Below are 13,363 nucleotides of genomic sequence, written 5' to 3'. Positions count from 1 at the left end.
TTAAATTATTATTTTATTTAAACGACTCAGAAAAACTTTATTAAATACTTGGAGAGGACAAAATTACTTTTAAAATGGCTGCAGAATATTTGTTTACCATTAGAAATGGGTAATTCAAGTCTTATTTAAATAATTTACATGTTTTATTCTTGCAATTATTATATTTAGAGGTGTTGTCTGTTTTTATTACGGTTTCTGTCATTTATTTCTTATTTGCTGTATATTTAATTAATTTGATGATGTCAATATGTTACATATTTTATACATCTACAATGGTTTGGCAATACTGTAAAAAAATGTCATGCCAATAAAGAAACCTAAACTTGAATGAGAGATAGAGAGAAGCAGATTTGACCTGTCAGTGGGTGCACATGGCTCCTAAATGGCATAATAGTGGATTTTTTTTTCAAGTCTTTATTTTTTATTTTTTTTACTTTGATCCATTGAAATGCAAAAGTTTAAAATAGATAATAAGAAAAAAAACTAATTATGTTTGGTTTGTTGCATATAGTTAACTATTTATGTGCTGTGTGGGTAAAAGGTGTGTTTCAATCAGGCTACCACTGCAAGTATATTTTAAACCTGTGGAAAGCACCGCGTGTTCTGATAATCTAGATCTACTTACTGTCATAGGACTAACAGTTTTTATTCTTCCAGATGAAGGACGCCGACGAGGGACTCGAAAGCAGAGAAGAAGAGCCTAAAGCTGTGAGAAAGAGAAGAGTACGAAAGGACTGAAACCCCACCTCTTCCCTACGTTTCCTCCCGTCTCTTGTTCCTTTGCCTCTTTTTGCTGCATGCTTTCGGCTTTACGCCCTTTAGCATGCAAAAAACGGCAAACCTAGCCGCTCTCCTGAAGAGGTCATCCTTCATCCGGCTCAACCTCGCCTCCCCTCTTTCAGTCTTCCGCTTAGTTCTTATCGGTTACCGTCGGGATTTAGATCCAAAAGTCAGACCTGCTGAGTTTTTCTCCTTTCCTTTTTAGATTAGAATTCAAGGAGTAGCACTGGACCGGTGTTTCCCTACAAGAGTCCTGAAAACTGTGAAGGGAAGTTAACATTTTAGACAGATAAACTAGTTTATGATCACCTCAACGTTTCAGTTGGTTAAGTTATTAAAAAGGGTTCCGTTCCTTTTAAGCTATGAGCTTTTTAACATGATCAAATTGCTCTGATCGTATTTATTGTTTGAAAAATATGACACTTTAAGCATAGACTTTTTTTAATCTTGCATTTTGTTGTTATTTTAGCACAGTTAGAGCAGGCCGTGGAGAAGACGAACTAGGTCAGTGGAGTGCTAGGAACGCAGAACAGTATTGCTTTTTGGCATCAGAGTAAGTCATTACGCACAGTCAAGAGCTGACACACTCTCAAACCGTAAGCACACACACACAAAACACTCCCACTGACAGCAGACTGACCGCCACAGAGCTCTCTGGAAGCAGACAGGTTGTTTTTCCAGTGATGAACAGTTTTGTTTTTCTGCTTTTTGTTTCGTTTTATAGTTCATGTGTTCAGCCTTACGAGGAAAGCCTTTTGTTTACATGTTTGCAAACTGTTCATTGCTCTTGGAAATAAATATTTACTATAAAAGTCTGTGCGCTGCTGCCATGACTTCAACCAGAAGCCGTTTACTTGCAAATTATTTTATTAAAGGCATAATCGTAACAAAATAAAATGTACACTTTTAAAACAGGCAGTACTTTACATTGGGTGTTTGCAGACATAAATTATGCAAATGAAATTGTTCATTAAATTAAAACTCAAAAAGACGTAGTATGTAGTGTTGTGGCAGGTCTTTTAGCGTTGTGCTGATCATTTGTAGTGAAATTTTACATAAGAAAGGGGGAAAAAAAGCATCTGTACTCATAAATGTCGCTCAAAGAGCAGTCAGATCAATATCATTCAGCAGATTTCAGTCTCTGAAAGCAGTAAAAGCTACAATCCATTTCAAGTCGCTGAATGCAAAGGACACAACCACAAAGAGCCAACTCTCAGTGCTTCAGTTTACACTGGGCCATTTCAATCTATTGATCCTACAAGAAACATGGCAGGTTTGTGCACTAGTCAGGTCTTTTTTTGGATAAATTCAAGTGTTTGCCATTTTCATCAGGAGGACTTGTTATTATGTCTGTGTGGACAATTAAATAATACACACACCAAGGTTGCCAGGTCTTTATAACAAATCTCATGATAAAATGTTACTCAAAGTAGCCTATACTGGCATTCTGGGAGGGATGGTGGTGTCTATCTGCTAACGCAGTGGTCTCAGACTCAATTTCTGGAGGGCCACAGCTCTGCATAGTTTCCAACCACCATTAACTCACACATGCTTAATAGTCTCTAGAAGTTATGAACACCTTGATAAGTTGAATCAGCTGTTTTTAATTAGGGTGGGAGAAAAAAATGTCCAAAGCTGCGGCTCTCCAGGAATCCAGTTAGAGACTGATGTTCTAAAGCCATGTTTGTCAACCACATTCCTGGAGGACCAGCAACACTGCATGTTTTGGATGTCTCCTTTCTGTCACAACCATTACAGGTTTATCAGTCTCTGCTAATGAGCTGATGATCTGAATCAGGTGTGTTTGGTTAAGGAGACATGGAAAATGTGCAGAGCTGTTGGTCCCCCAGGAAGGTGGTTGAGAAACACTGTTCTAAAGAATGGGTCTCAAACTCAATTCCTGGAGGACCACAGCTCTGCACAGTTTTGCTCCAACCCTATTAAAGCACAGCTGATCCAAGTAATTAAGGTGATCAAAAGTCTTGAACACATTGATTAGTTGCATAAACTGTTTGATTACGTCTGGAGCAAAACTGTGCAAAGCTGTGGCCCTCCAGGAATTGAGTTTGAGATTATGCTCTAAAGTATTTAAATTGTATTTTTTTTATTCCTCTTGGTTGAACCCACAGACTAAAACATCATTTCTGAATCCTGGTCCGCATGACCCCTCACCTTGCATATCTTCAGGGGTCTTATTTATAAAATGTTGCATAGAAACTTTGGTAAAAGTGAAAAGACATTTATATATTAATGATTATGGCTCACATGATGATTTAAAGTGGTTCAATTAAGTCAATATATAGATTAAATATGTTTGCTTATAGTTTATTTAAAGTGGTGCACATTTATCAAGTTTTTATTTATTTTTAATAGACAGGGTGATACGATCTTGGAAAACCAGGAAAAGTCATTGAATTTTGACATGGCATTTTCCAGGCCTGGAAAAGTTTTGGATAAAAGAAAAACCCACACAGTTTTCTGAAAATCTTGGAAATTAGTTTAACAAATATCTGTATACTTGAATTAGGGCTGCGCAATATTGGAAAAATCAGACATTATGATATTTTTATTTCTATAATATACATTATGATGATTTAACACGTTTATTTGCATTGAATTTTTTTTTTTTTGGGGGGGGGGTTGTATGGGTGTAAATCTTAAATAATATATAACAAATAAATTACAAGCATAGATAAATAAAACAGTGAAACTAAAAGATAATTGTAATTTTCAGGTATTCACTAATCAGGTACATATATTGAATAATCAACACTGCATAGTCTTTACTGTATATTATTTAATCTCTATTAAAGTTACTAAAAGTTTCTTGTGGCAGATGTTTTAAAATTTGAAATATTGATGTTCACAGTCACAGGCCTTAAAGGGACAGTTTACTCAAAGATTAAAATGTACTCACTATTTACTCACACTTCACTTGTTTCAATAATATAGGAGTTTTTAAATTAAATTCTTTTTGCGTTCATTTAAAAAAGAAAACTCATAAATGTTTGAGACATGTGAAGGGTGTAATGAAAATGGTAAGTAATTTTTGGGTGAACTATCTCTTAAAAAATGCTTGCAGATGATAAATGTTTACTTTAAACTCTATATTAAACTATAATCCCAACATATCTTGCGATGGGACTATTGCGGATGCACACATTGCGATTTCAATGCTGAAACAATATATTGTGCAGCCCTAACTTGAATATAGGTTACTTGTCTACTTTTCTGTCCTTGGCCAAAAACTTGCTCTCACATTGTTAGTGCTGTGTGAGCATTATCAAAATATAAAAACTAATTTAAAATAGATTGTTGCGTTTTCTTTGATATGCTGTAATTAACTTGAACGTCATTGTTTTTCTTATTTACCATGTATATGTAGACATTACATGAAACATTACGTCATGAAAATGTACTTGAAAGTTCTGGGAAAAGTCTAGGAAAAGTCATGGAATTTTAGTAGTAAAAAGGTGTATGAATTCTGAATAGATCACAACTTTGCACAAAAGCCATGTTTATAGTACTAGTAGTTTAGCTTATTTACAGGATCAATGCACATTAATATACATTACTGTAAAATGTACCAGAATAAGCATAGAATGGCTATTTTCATCTGTAGAACCCTTACAGAATGTTTAAAAAGTCATAACTAAAATAAAAGTCACTCCTAAAGTCTATAGTAGTAGTAGTAGTAGTTTATTTATAAAGCAAATATATATATATATATATATATATATATATATATATATATATATATATATATATATATATATATATTATAAATAAGACCCCAGACGTTTGTTCCATTTAAGTGAACATCACAGGATATTCTGCCATGATTCCAGTTTGAAAGCATGTTCAATACAAATGATAACTTACACAAGACATGACTTTTATGCAAATCTCATTATAGCTACATAACCCTTCACACTTCTGTAATACTTGACGATACTGCAAACAGTGTTGTAGTGCAAATCTTTTTCTTTTTTATAAAGTAAACAAGTTTAGCTAGGTGTGTTTAGGGGGTAGACAGCACTGAACACTATGCAGGGAACATGCTGATCTGAACAGTTCCTTCTTGGAGCTCTCTTCCAATGAGCTGGTTATTTAAATTATGTCTTAAACAATAGTGATATGCAAAAAGGCAAAGCAATGTTTGTGGGGACCAGTATTGAGAACTGCTGAATTAAAAAAAACGGCAAAGTAGAGCAACTCTAATGGAAAACTGAGGACTTGGCAACACTGGCACGCACAATGTGAATGTTAAAGGGATAGTCCACCCAAAACTGAAACATCTCTTATTATTTACTTATCCTTTCAAACATTTTAGACTTCCTTTGTTCTGTTGAACACAAAAGAAGATATCTTAAAGAAAGCAGCAAACCTATAACCGTTGTCTTCCACATTAGTTATTAGTTATTTTTTTCTGTTATGGATGTCAATGTTACCGGTTTTCAGTTTTTCTCAAAATACTTTTTGTGTTTAACAGAATAAAGAAACTCACAAAGGGTTGGTAGCACTTGAGGGGGAGTAATTAGTGAGTACATTTGATTATTTGGATGAACTACCGCTTTAAGACAGGAGTCCTAGCTGGTTCAGAGTGTATTATCCTTCTCCGGTTGAGTAATACTTGGAAAGCTGCTCAAGACGAAGTACAACCCAGTTTGTATGTGTGGCAGAACTCAACTGGCAGATATTTTTGCATCAACTAAGCGACTGTCATTGAGATAACTAGAACTTTGGTTGTAACAAATGAAACGACTACTTTTGTTGATCTATTTTTAGTTTTGAATTCATGCTGTTGGTTATGGATGATTATGGGATGTCATGCATTTTCAGGGAAAAGTTTGAGCAGTCTGTGCTTTACATGTTTCATAATGCATTTCCAATGTAAATATTAGTAGCTACAATCCAAGACATCTCTTCAAATCCAGACTTTGGCTTTCTAGTATTTAGGCTGTGAAGTCAAAGAGAGGGTCTGAGATTGGTTATGCACCTGCTAAATGAATTATGCAGAAGGTAATCTGTACTTATCTGATCACAAAACGCATCATGCATCCCTTTATATCTCCTAACACAGTTAGCTGACAGGGAGAGGCAGCAGCTCAGTCCATTCAAGTATTGCCCAAACCATGCTGAGAGATGCATCTGTATATTTTACAACAAAATAAATAAAAAACGAGCAGCGGCTTATGTGTAGTCTGAATGTAGAGAAGAGAAGATGTAGGTGAAACACGCATTCACTTATTTCCGTTTGCTTTTGGTGTCGGTGGTCTGAAACACACTTGAGGCGGACATGAGGTTCTCGATGTACTGCCCAAGAACCTGGTTCTCCGATTTAAGCTTAAGGTTCTCCTCTTTAACCGCATCCACACGTGCAGAGAGATCTAATGAAGACAGAGATACAGAATTAGAGATGGCATCAGCATTTTCTGGCAACTATTAGGAGTGCTAGAGTGGATTAGAGGAAAACATGAAGATGTATATTCAGTTAAAAAACAAAACAGCAACAAGAAGCCACTAGAGCAAGATAAAAAAAGAGTTTACACCTTCTAACGTGTGCTGAAGCTCCAACACTTGGTTTATGAGTCTTGTTTTCTCCTCTTGCTCAACTTGATTCTCCATATCTCCTAAAAAACATTTAAAAAAACATACCCACTATAATCTGAATGTGGTCTAAATGCTAATTATACTTGTAAAAAAAAAAAAAAAAAAAAAAAATATATATATATATATATATATATATGTATATATATATATATATATATATATATATATATATATATATATATATATATATAATGTGAGTGATATTTACCATCGATCTCACAGTTCATGGTGCTGTACTGCTCCTCTGATCTGAAGCGCAGGACTGTAGGTTCACCGTCAGCTGTAGGAAATAAAAGAATTGTAATATAAAACATACCCATAATGCATGTTTAAAGACATACAACCGTGTAATTTAACAGTTCTCGTTGGAGTAAAAAAGTAAACTTAATGTTGACCGTTTCCAAGACCATGCAAGATGAGCAGTTAGCAAAGTTAGCCATTGGCTAACACAACAAACCATCGCCTGACAAATATATCCCTCTCAGTAAGCTAAGACCGTTGTAATTTACATGTTTAGAAATAATTATATGTATTATATAACTAATAATATGCACGACATTACAGTAACATATACGTAGAGAATGGTTTTAGGAAGTTTTAACTTATGCTACGTCCATTCGTTCTCATGCATTACAGGCCGCTGCAGCCTGTGCTAAAAGACTTGTAAGGTAAATTACACAGCTAACTAAATTCTATTTAAACAATCAGCAACGAATAAACTTGCTAAAAAGCTCGCAAGGAACTTAATACGTCGAGACGAAATAGACTTGAAAGCAAGCGCTTAAGTAACGATAAACAAACAACAGCACACTGAAAGTAGCTCATCATACCTGATTGTACAAAACTGAAGCTCTCAGCGTTATTAAAGATGACAAAAAAGATCAAGTCTTCAAAGAAGATGCCAAGGTAATGAATGATACTTGACTGTCCGTTACCTCATCACTTCTTCCTTTATTTTGAAATAAACTCTTACTTCAGATAAGCGCCGACAGAGGGAGACAAAGCTCTCTGTAAATTTGAGGATGTAGTCAGAATTCTTAGAGCAAACTACTTGCCTTTTCTTGTATAAAGAACAGTACTTGAAAGAGTGGGCATCATCAAATTTATTATCAGCAATACTACTACTAATAATAATAATAATAATTAGAAATATATTTTGGGAAAATCAATTCTCCAAACTATAATTCCATCATCATATTTGTGTTGCTGTAAATGCTTTTTAATAATTTCGGTAAAATTGGCTTTTTATTCGGTCTGAAATCCCATGTAAGTATGACTTCAAAACAAATTTAGCACTACGTGACTGTGAACAATGTTGTACTTCGATAGTCATAGGCTGCATTGCTGCAAATATGATTTCCAGTTATTCATTCATTTATTCATATTCTTAAGAGCTTAGTCTCTTTATTCATCAGGGGTGGCCACTGCGGAATAAACTGCCAACTTATCCAGTATATGTTTTACGCAGCGGAAGCCTTTCCAGCTGCAACCCATCACTGGGAAACACCTATACACACTCATTCACACACATACACTACGAACAATTTAGCCTACCCAATTCACCTATAGTGCATGTCAATAATGAGAGAGATATTTTTTGAGAAATTGTTTTAACTTTTTTTGAAAGTCAAGTTTACATACAATAATATTATTATGCCTCTGAAAAAGTTCAGGTGATGGTGTCACTGTTTTAGAAGTTTCTGATTGGCTAATTGACAACATCTGAGTTAACTGGAGGCACAACTTTAGAATAGTATTTAAGGAAAACCTCATACACACTGCTTCTTTTTGTGACAACAGGGGAAAATCAACAAGCCAGAATCAACAAAAAAGCCAGATTTCAATTTGCTAAATTACACTGGGAAAAAGAACAATTTTTGGAGACATGTCCTGTGGTCTGATGGAACTATGATTGAACTGTTTAGCCATAATGATCAGTGTTACATTTGGAGAACAAAGGGGAAAGCTTACAAGCCTACGAACACCATCCCAACTGTGAAGTATGGGGGCGGCAGCATCATGTTGTGGATCTGTTTTGCTGCAGGAGAACTGGTCCACTTCACAGCATAGATGACATCATGAAGAAAGAACATTATGTAGTAATACCGAAGCAACATCTCAAGACATCAGCCAGGAAATTAAATCTTGGCCACAAATTGGTCTTCCAAACAGACCACAACTCTAAGCATTCTGCCAAATTAGTTAAAATGTGCTTTAAGGACAACAGCGTGAGTGTCCATCACAAAGCCCTGATCTCAATCCTATAGAAAATTTGTGGGCAGAGTTGAAAAAGCTTGTGCGAGCAAGACAGCCAACAAATCTGACTCAGTTACACCCATTCTGTCAGAGGAATGGGCCAAAATTCCTTCAAACTGTTGTGAGAAGCTTGTGGAAGGATACTCAAAACATTTGACCAAAGTTATACAGTTTAAAAGCAAAGCTAAAAATACCAAGGAAATGTATGTAAATTTTCGACTCTAGAAATTAATAAAAAACAAAAAATTATCAAAAAAAAAATTCTCTCATTATTCCGGCATTTAACAAATGTAAATGATTTAGCTAATCCTAACAGACCTAAAATAGTAAACGTTTAGTATGATTTAACATTGGACATTATTTAAAAAAAATGGTTATGCTTCTTTTTTTTTTAGAGTGTATGTAAACTTCTGGTTTGAACTGTATATGCATAAAAGTTGATTGATTGAATATAATCTGACTGCCTACCATGCTGTATTGTCAAAATGCGATATATTTTTTATGAATCGCCTGCTTTGTCGGTCAATAACAGTAACATGTTCAAATGTACCCTTTTTTAAGCAATATCAGGCCTTAGTCTGCACTCACCAATATCTCTTTTTGTGTTGTACAGATGAAATAAAGTCGTACAGGCGTGGGAATGACACGAGGGTGAGTAAATGACAGAATGTTCATTTTTGGGTGAACTATCTCTTTAAAACCGAGTAGACGTGAGTCATCTGAAATATGCAGCCTTTGTTCTGCTTCTGCTGCTCTGACAGTGGCTGCATTCACACACGCTCGCTGAACTCGTCTCTGCACACAGGCTTATACTGTACACACTTACTGCCTCTTATGGCAAGTGAGCTTTCTGACATGTGTTGACACAACGCCTCTCCATTCATTCCTGTATTTGGACAAGAAAACCACATGCTGCACAGCGCTACAACATTTAGGCGCTTGAGTTATTGTGCTGACTTCAACTGCCATGGGAATATACTGTACTCCTTACACCGCTTTTTAAAAACAAGTGGTTATACGTTCAGGTCTGCTTTATATGTCTTTAACCACTCTGTTTGCCTACTTATGTCAGAAATATTAAATTCTGTGTTATTCTGATGATTTTTTTTGCTTTTAGCATCTAAATGTTAGCCTTAGCATTTAGCCTTAATGTTAGCATTTAGAAAATATTCATTCCAGCTTACTGTTTCTCACTCCCACCAATATGAATCAACTGTTTTGATGACATCAATCTGCACCTTAGCTTCTCTTAAGATCTTCTGTCTAATCAAATGCTCTCCAGAATCTGAAATGTCTTGTCCCTACATGCTAAAGATAAAATCTGTCACTTGTACACATAATGACTACTTGCTGTAAGTGGAATCATGCACTATGAAGGGGACAAATTATTAAGATTATAGTTTATATGGGGCAACGCAGGGGCGCAGTAGGTAGTGCTGTCGCCTCACAGCAAGAAGGTCTCTGGTTCAAGCCTTGGTTGGATAAGTTGCCGTTTCTGTGTGGAGTTGGCATGTTCTCCCTGCGTTCGGGTGGGTTTCCTCCGGGTGGTTCGGTTTCCCCCACAGTCCAAAAACAAACGTTACAGGTTAATTTGGTTGGCTAAATTTTCCGAAGTGTGTGAGTGTGAGTGAGTGTGTGTCGACGTTTCCCGGAGATGGGTTGCGTGCTGGAAAGGCATCCGCTGCGTAAAAACGTGCTGGATAAGTTAGCGGTTCATTCCGCTGATTACTAAAAGGACTAAGGCGAAAAGAAAATGAATGAATGAATAGTTTATATGTTTTCCACTGCTGTGAATTAAGTCGGTTTCTCATTTCACGACCTTTAAAAACAAGATATTAAATCAATATTCACTGATATATTCTCGAACCAGCGACAGCACTACCTATGGCGCCACTGTGTCGCCCATATTTAATTACATAAAATTTTATTTGTTTGACTTTCACTCTACAAAATATGATAGAAAACAGTGTTATGTATAGTTTATAAGTATAATTTATACATCTAAATATTTATTAGGGGCCCCCAGATGTCCTGTGGCCACAAGCGGCCACCTACCTTGCTTATTGGTTTAATCTGCCCCTGTATTTCAAGTATAATAAGGTAAAGTCGGGTGCCACTTGACTAGTTTATTCAGCATCGAACTTTATTGTGTTATAAATGGAATTGTTTATGTTTTTACTGTAATAATTTTATTACTAAATGTTAAAAATTATACTGCATTAGATATTAAATATGATTTAAAGCAAAGTTTTCTCTATTTTGTAACACTACAGAATAAATGAGGAAATTCCCCTTGGCAAATTTAATGTAATAATGTTTGGTATATATACGGCCCACAGACCTCAAAGAAGTTTGGTTTTTGGCCTTTTACAGGAAAAAGTTTGGGCACCCCTGCTTTATATGAACTGAGTTCTCTGTCAAACTATCAGCTGTCCACAGCCCAGTTTTTCATTGGAGAGCATAAGAATTAAGAATTAAATTAATTAAAATGGTCAATAATTCTAGACTTTTACCCAGTTGTGTAAAAACAGTGTACACATTAAGTGCAAAACAAACCTTATGTACACAATGTGTGCAACTTATTATTTTAACTGTTCGTTCAAAGTAGCCAACTTAAAAACCTGTGTGGTTGCAGTAACTACATCACTTACTCGGTTCCTAAAACTGTCATAAAACTGATTTCCGATCAGCTTTTAAACAAATTAACTTAATCACGAGTCTTACCTGAATCATCAGCCAGTGAGATGTTAGTAAAAGTCCCATCATCTTCATCCACGTCGCCCTCCATGACCGACGTGTGCTCAGATATGTGTGTGTACGTGCAGTTAGCAACAACAACCCAACATGATAAAACAGTGAAGAAATATCTGTTAAAAAATCGGTCTTTCCTCTCATGAAGCGGTGTGTGTGTGTGTGTGTTTGCCCGGCCGTACCCTCTCAATTATTCACCATCACCACGGTTACCAGCCGGACCTGTATGGCAACTCAGGTGACAATGGTGGTGCAGAGCAGAGGGCGACGCCTGCTGAGAGATCCAAAGTTCACTGCTTTACTTTCTCAAATTACAGAGAAAGACCCCCGCTTTCACACTCCTTCAAACTCGCGGTTGGTCTCATTTAATTCGGCCTTTAGCGACACATTATCTAAAGGAAGCATCCGATGTCCTCTTAAGAACAAAACTTTAGTACGTTTTACATGGCAATATGGCAAGCCGTTTTTACATTTAATTAATAAATCACACAGGTGGGTTCTATGTTACTAGCATCATAATGGATTTTTGTGTGCTTTTGCTTCCTTTTCATTATGTGAACATAAAACGAAAAGAATTTGCATCTAAAATTGTATACTTCCATACTAGTATATTAAAAACAGTATGCGAGCTGAGTAGGCCATGTCCAAATTTTTAGTATTCGAAAAAAAAAAACTGGTAATGACCTACCTGGATACCCAGTACCTGGATGACCTATGGCTTCCGGCGAGATTCTGAAATGCATACAATGGATGCTACACTATCCCATGGGAGTGAACTGACGCAACTCATGGGGTTGGTCATGTGAGAATGACAAATGGTGGATGTAGTAAGTCTGTGTTCGATTCATATTACTCACATTAATGCTATATTGAGCGCATTTTTCTAACAATCTTATAGTCAATTCAAGCTTTAGTAGTAGGCAATTACTAATAGTGAGCAAGACACCACCTGTGTGTCCAACAAGTGGTTTGTTCAGCTCACTCACACGTGTGAAGCAAACTTAAGCGGGTCGCACACCAGAAGCGCCGCTCGGCACCGCGACACAGCGCGCACATGACAGTTTAAAGTACAGCACACCAGACGCGCACATTCGAATGATATTTAACATGAAACTAATCAGATGGCGCTCTGTGGCGCGGCTGAAAAATGAACTGCGTCCTGAGCCATGGCCGGGCGCCGCCGACAGCCAGCGACTTGCGGCGCCGGTGTGTGTATCCTGATAGAATCCTATGTTTAGAATTCTAAAATGCATGGCGCTGGCCGCCGAGCGGCGCTTTTGGTGTGCAACCTGCTTTAGATTTGCATTGTTTTGAAGTTTATTACATACAAGTATACAGGGCTTATAGTGAAGTGCTGTGCAGGTAAACCTCACTCCTCTGACCTCTTGAAGGTGCTCTAGCGACAGACGCTAGACGCCATGGCCATGTTAGAGCAACTGACTCCCATGCAGAAGGTCGTCGGTTCAGTCCCAGCTTGTAGTCGGTTGGGTGGTGCAGGATTCCAATGGGGTAACACACGCGCTGCAGGGGCCCCGGAGTTATGTTGTTTGCCCACCCCAACAAGATCCAACCCCTGGTCTTAACCTACATGGTAATTCGAACATAGGCTCATTCTGGAAATCTCTGAGAGATCGCAAATTATGTGGCCAGTCAGTCAGTAAGACAGTTAGTCGACAGCAGCCTCTGGTGGATTTAGAAGAGAACAGCAGGCATGAATGGCACGAGCGAGAGAAATATAAAGAGCCCCTATTATACATGAAATAGGGTCATATTTTGGTTTTAAGGGTCTCCAACAAAAGTCTAATATGCATGCAAGGTCAAAAACACTTTTATGGTCTTATAATCTGCATTTATTTTTACCTAATTATCCCAGCGACTCCCATATGAATCGTTCAGTGATTCATTTGTTCCCAAACCCCTCCTTAGCGCAAAGCTAATCTGCGCTGATTGAACTGATGACAGC

The 13,363-nt window shown here is 36.9% G+C and overlaps 2 protein-coding genes across 4 annotated transcripts in view; one reads left to right on the top strand and one right to left on the bottom strand.

Annotated features, from left to right (window-relative positions):
- clgn (calmegin) overlaps window positions 1-3,755 on the top strand; it is a 37,732-nt gene extending 33,977 nt beyond the window's left edge. The window contains exon 15 of one of the 2 annotated variants that reach the window (XM_087235748.1): window positions 658-3,755. In XM_087235748.1, coding sequence (XP_087091874.1) covers window positions 658-738 — 81 coding nt within the window. In that variant the 3' untranslated portion in view covers window positions 739-3,755. The remainder of the gene's footprint in view (window positions 1-657) is intronic. The other variant, NM_001077541.1, reaches the window with a different exon arrangement.
- scoca (short coiled-coil protein a) lies at window positions 1,630-11,560 on the bottom strand. 2 transcript variants are annotated; one of them, XM_087236067.1, is made up of 4 exons: window positions 7,224-7,367; window positions 6,602-6,673; window positions 6,333-6,413; window positions 1,630-6,170 (listed from the first exon to the last, which is right to left on the bottom strand). In XM_087236067.1, the coding sequence occupies exons 2-4, from the start codon at window positions 6,618-6,620 to the stop codon at window positions 6,028-6,030; spliced, it is 243 nt and encodes an 80-aa protein (XP_087092193.1). In that variant the 5' UTR covers window positions 6,621-6,673; window positions 7,224-7,367; the 3' UTR covers window positions 1,630-6,027.
- Window positions 11,561-13,363: the final 1,803 nt, after the last annotated feature.

The sequence above is a fragment of the Danio rerio genome, chromosome 1 (assembly GCF_052040795.2).
Source record: "Danio rerio strain M-AB ecotype USA chromosome 1, GRCz13ab, whole genome shotgun sequence".
Taxonomy (NCBI): domain Eukaryota; kingdom Metazoa; phylum Chordata; class Actinopteri; order Cypriniformes; family Danionidae; genus Danio; species Danio rerio.
This window is presented reverse-complemented; position numbering and strand designations above follow the sequence as displayed.

Coding starts and splice junctions, on each gene's coding strand:
- scoca (XM_087236067.1), bottom strand. Junction 6,171..6,332: donor GCTTCAGCACACGTTAGAAG/GTGTAAACTCTT, acceptor TGTCTTCATTAG/ATCTCTCTGCACGTGTGGAT.